Raw genomic sequence first — 5266 nt, forward strand, 5'->3', positions numbered from 1 at the left:
TGCTCCATTTTTACATATTCTTGGCTTCTCTCAGAAGGGGTATATGTATCACTATAGAAGAAGAAGAAGAAAACGAAGGAGGAGAAGGAGGAGGATAAAGAGGGATAAAGTTGTTTAAAAAGTGGGTACAAGTTAAAACTTTTAAAAAATAGGTATAGGTTAAATGGGGGCGACCAAATAGGGCGCCCCGTGCAATTTTTACCTATACTTCAAAGGATTAGGCCCAAGCTAGTAACATTTACGTATTTAGAGTAATGTCATACAAATTAAGGTGGAGGGATTATCTATCTGCTATTTGACATTTTTTCACTTATTTTAACTCACAATTCACAATAAATTTTTATAGGACAAACGGGTATCTAATTGGAGTGCAAAGATTCACATATTAATGTGGCATATTAACCGAAAACTGACACCATCTAGCGGTTCATTTGCACAAAAAGAAAAACCAAAATTTCTCAATCAACCTTTGATGCCAATTATGGTACACTCCTAATTATTTCCATGCAAAACAAAAACCATTCTTCCCATCATTTCACCTACCCTTTGTGTCCCTCAATAACTTCACGTCTACCGCTCCTCATTCTGGCATGGAGGAGCGGTCACCACCAGCTGCCGGCGACGTAAACGGCAAAGCCAGAAATCTCCTTTCATCAACCACATCGCTACGTCTCTCTCTCACGCCGTCTCGCTCGTCGGATCAGACCTACGTTGTCCAAATCCCTCGTGATCAAGTTTATCGTGTTCCTCCTCCTGAAAATGCCCGAATTGTTGAAAATCATCGTAAGCCAGATTCTCAAAAGAAAAACAAATGCACATGTTGTTGTTGGATCCTAGCCGTGTTACTCGGTCTTGCTATCATGATAGGAATCGTTGTGTTGATCATTCGCGCTTTGTACACCCCCAAATGTCCTGAATTTTCCATCACTAATATCCATTTCAAGAACGTTACGCACCCTTCAGATGGTCATGGCCAAAAGAATAATAATCATCCACAGCCACACCCTCAATTTGAGATCGAGTTGAAAATTGTTAACGTGAATGAGAGAATGGATGTCGCATTTGGCAAAGGAAATAACGGGAAGGCTACCCTTATTTTCAAGAAACATGAAATTGGACAAGGGAAATATCCCTCAATTTCCCAAAAACCTAAAGATTCAACGAATGAACATTTCAACCTTGATGTTGGGAAATTGGCTGCTGATATTGAGAAAGGTCTTGAGGATGATAAGAAGCCGATAATGATGACCTTGAGCGTCCATGCACCATTGGAGATCACGAGCTGGGCAAAAGATTTGAAAAAGAATTTGATTGTTACGTGTGATTTCGACGTGGAATCGTTGATGACAAATAAATCCAAGATTAAAGCCGAAGTCTGTCAGACTGATTTCTAATGCCACGAATTAAGTTGACAGGTGAAAGGAAAATTTTAACAGTTATATCTAATTTTCTTCGTGGTATAGATGCATGTATTTGTCATTATCATCGTGTCTGTTTCGGTTAATTTTAACAGTTAACCTACTTTTCTTTGTTCTTCGAAATTCGCGCGACATCTGTTGTATAAGGTACTATATAACTTGGTTTTTTTAGATTGAATGAAGTGTAAAGTATTCTACTTTACCTCCTTAGATTTTTGTAAATTTTACATTTCTCATATGCTATTTTTAGCTAGCTAAATTTTCTTTCTTTAATCGTCTAAAACCTTGCCTTTTAAGATTGGATGAAACATGAGGTTTTCTTCTTTTCTTCTAAAGAGGATTGGACATTTGAAAATGTACACGTCAAACTGCGACATGCTTGCCCTCACCCTGCATTTTTTTCAGGCAATTGTCATATTATCTGGGATAATATAATCACAAAGTTGTTACTCAACGGTATCAAATTATGTACGTTTGCTCAAAGCAAAAAATTATGATAGAATTTTCTATTATGAGTAACCTTCCCCATTTTTGTTATTGTAGCTTTTCTATTCAAGACTGGAAAGGAACAAAATACAACAGACTAGTCCGTTCATGTAATATGACGCATATATAGCTTAATATCTTCTCAAGCAATTAAAATTACTTACTTCGCGAATCAGATGTCTACATTTGACATCACAAATAGTGTTTGAAAATGACTTTGACATAATATACATGTACCCATTTTATTCTTTATCATAGGAAAAAATGGAAAGAGTAGTCCACAGAAAGTAGTAAGATTTTCCAGTTATGGCATATAAAACGTGGTAAAAAATCATTAGCTCTTCGACTAAGTAAGGATTAAGTTGAATATGAAAGTGGTTTAGTTTTCATGTTGATAAGCTTTGCGGAGTTTAGACCGCATTCAGTTGGTTGTAGTTCGTGTTTTCGTGGGAGAAAAGGAAGAAAAGGTTTTTTTTTACCTTATACCTTATTTAGACTTGCATTAGGGTTAAAGCTTTTCCACTATATAAAGAGGAGAACCCTTTTTGGCCACTGTTGCTGGCACACATATTAAGACAATAAAATTTACTTAGTTTTTAGCAATTGTTTAAATGTTCTTCAGTTGTTCATACGTTTATTGGAATTGGAGCCATATCTCGAAGGCTCAATCGAGAACGACTATTGGCACTTAAGTTAAGTACAAGGCTTAATTACTACGTCCATTCGGTTTGATTGTTTCATTTTATTTCAATTTAATTATTTATCGTTCTTTGATTATTTGTGTTAAATTAAACCAAATATCCTTTAAACCACATACAAATTTAATTGTTATCCATTTTAAGGGTAAACAGTTTGGCGTCCACCCTGGGGCTAAGGATAATAGTAGTAATATAATATGAATCTTGATAATATACACTATTTTACACTTGTTCTTTGAAGTTTGATTTCAAGACTGTTCAATACCTCAGATTCTCAATCTGCTCACTTAAGTGTTGACGCCGAATCAAGCCACCACGGTGAAAAAAACAACGGGGTACCAAGTAACGGTGTACCCCTTGTCGACCCTAATGGCGTTCTAATTGCTGACCCAATCTATGCCAATTCACAAGTTGCTGTCAACGCTAACTTACCAACTGACCCTAATAACAATGTTCACGGGGTACCTCGACCGTCCGTTCGAGAGGCATCCAAAGGGGGAGGTGATGGAGTTAGTTTGCATTTGAATTTTGAGATGTTGCAAGCCCAACAAATTGCCATAGCACAACTGTAGAGTAAAAATCACAATGCGGCTGAACCCGAACGGGTTGGAGAAGATGCTGTGAACAAGTGATTTTTGCCCTATGTGAAATGCTCCTACAAATTAAAGAAATAGATATTTCCCCAATTGTTTGTAATTTTATAGGATTTTTGTAAGCATTTTGTTAATTGTTTGCATTTCTGTGCATGTTTACCTTTATTAAAATCATAAAAAATACCAAAAATACCATGCATTGCATTTAGATTTGGTGTTCACATTTTAGGATTAATTAATTAGTTGCTATATTAAAGATTAAAATCCCAAAAAAAATTGGCTTACTTTTACATTTTTAGCTTTTAATTCTAGGATCAATTAGCTTTTATAAATTGTATAATTTGATAATTAGTTTAATTTTACAACTTAGATTGATTTAGGAATTCAATTTAGGATTTTTATTAATTTAAGAAAAAGAAAAAGAAAACAAAAGAAAAGGAAATTGGAAAAAGGGGAAAAGCTTGTCTTTTAAAACTCGAATTGGCCCCAAATATTTTTCCCCAAATCCGCCCCAAACACATCCCAAACCCAGGCCCAAAAACCCTTACCCGATCCAACCCCTCACTAAACCAAACGACCCCGTTTTGCCCGTCCCTGATCATAGCCGTTGGATCCTAGGTTCGGAACTAACCCTCTCCTTAATATAAAACTGTCCTNCTGTCCTAACCGGTCCCCCCCCCATTTCGAACCCCCTTCATTCTCTTCACCCAAACCCTAGAGAACCCTAGCCGCCTAAAAAACCCTGCCGCCTCCGCCGCTTCCGCCGCTAACCACCACCGGAAATCGCCTCACGGCGGTTCCGGTGCTCCAAACACCCCCAAATTAACACCCCATAACCTCCTTTACCTCCCCTTTCCAAATCCACAAATCTCTTCTCCGAAATCCCCACCCAAATCCTCCAATTTTAGATCTAAGAATCGGACCCCAAAACCCTAGTTGTTCCAGACCTCCCCAAATTGATACCAGGCAACCCCTGTCCCCTCCTCTTCCTAAATCCATCATCAATTTCCCCAAAACACCCTCAAATTTCCCAAATTTCAGATCTGAAAATTGGAAGAAAACCCTAGTTCTTCTAAGTCCAACTCTTTGCCTTCCAGAGTTCGATTCGACTCAAGACTCGTGTTAACCAATCGTTCTCGTTGAGAACCCTTGATTAATACGAGTTTTTGGTTCGTTTTTGAGAGCCACAGCTGCTTGACCAAACCACTGTACCCCGCCGAGTTTCTTCGCGCTTCTTGGTTGTTGGTTCGATTCATTCACCAAGCCTTTTCCGGTTAGCCAGTACCTCACCTCTTCCTCTTTGGTTTTTCTTTTTTTGTTTGCTTTCTGATTTTTCTTTTAATTTTAACCATCTGTTTGTCTATTTGTCTTGGTTATTTATTTGTTCAAATCAGTCGTTATTATTTACTTGCTCGAATTGATTGGGTTTTTGTTTGTTTGATTTTTAGATTAATTTAGATTCCTGGTTGTCTAGGTCAGGATTTATCATGATTTTCTGTTCTTCTTGCTTTTTTGTTTCTTTTATACTCCATGATTTAGATTTTAGGGTTTTTGTGATTCAGTGTTTTAAATGCTCAATATCCATTCTTCTTTTGATTGTAGTCAAGTTTGTCACTAGCCGTTAAAACTAGATTTTGGAGTTCATCATGAAATTGAATCCTTTCTGATTTGTGTTAAGGGTCCGGATATTCACCCTTTCAGTGTTTGTTTACTGTTTGATTGGTTTTACTCATATCTATCTGCTTTGTGTTGTTTGCCTCAATTTGTAAATGGTTAGAAACTCCAAGGGTCTTAATGGAACAATTGAAAACTTAGGAGGTTAATTTGGGAAATAAGAACAAGATTTTCAAATAAGGTGTATATTGGAAGGCTCTAGAATAGGGGCAGCTGGCCTCATTTGGTTTGCACAAAATGCATAAACTAATGAGGGATAGCAAGCTGTCCAAGTTGGTTAAAAAAGATGCCTTGTGGCTGAAGGAATAATTTCATTATTCTCTTCAGCACATGACACCCCTAAAAGGCTGTCACGACCCCAAACCCGGTCGTGATGGCGCCCAACAATATTGCTAGG

General features: G+C 37.4%; 1 protein-coding gene across 1 annotated transcript; it reads left to right on the forward strand.

Moving 5' to 3' along the window:
• The first annotated feature begins 457 nt into the window (after positions 1-457).
• LOC109213029 lies at positions 458-1628 on the forward strand. Its single transcript, XM_019376776.1, has one exon. It carries the CDS (start codon positions 591-593, stop codon positions 1392-1394), a length of 804 nt encoding a protein of 267 aa, XP_019232321.1. The 5' UTR covers positions 458-590; the 3' UTR covers positions 1395-1628.
• Positions 1629-5266: the final 3638 nt, after the last annotated feature.

The sequence above is a fragment of the Nicotiana attenuata genome, unplaced genomic scaffold (assembly GCF_001879085.1).
Source record: "Nicotiana attenuata strain UT unplaced genomic scaffold, NIATTr2, whole genome shotgun sequence".
In the NCBI taxonomy this organism is placed as follows: Eukaryota; Viridiplantae; Streptophyta; class Magnoliopsida; order Solanales; family Solanaceae; genus Nicotiana; species Nicotiana attenuata.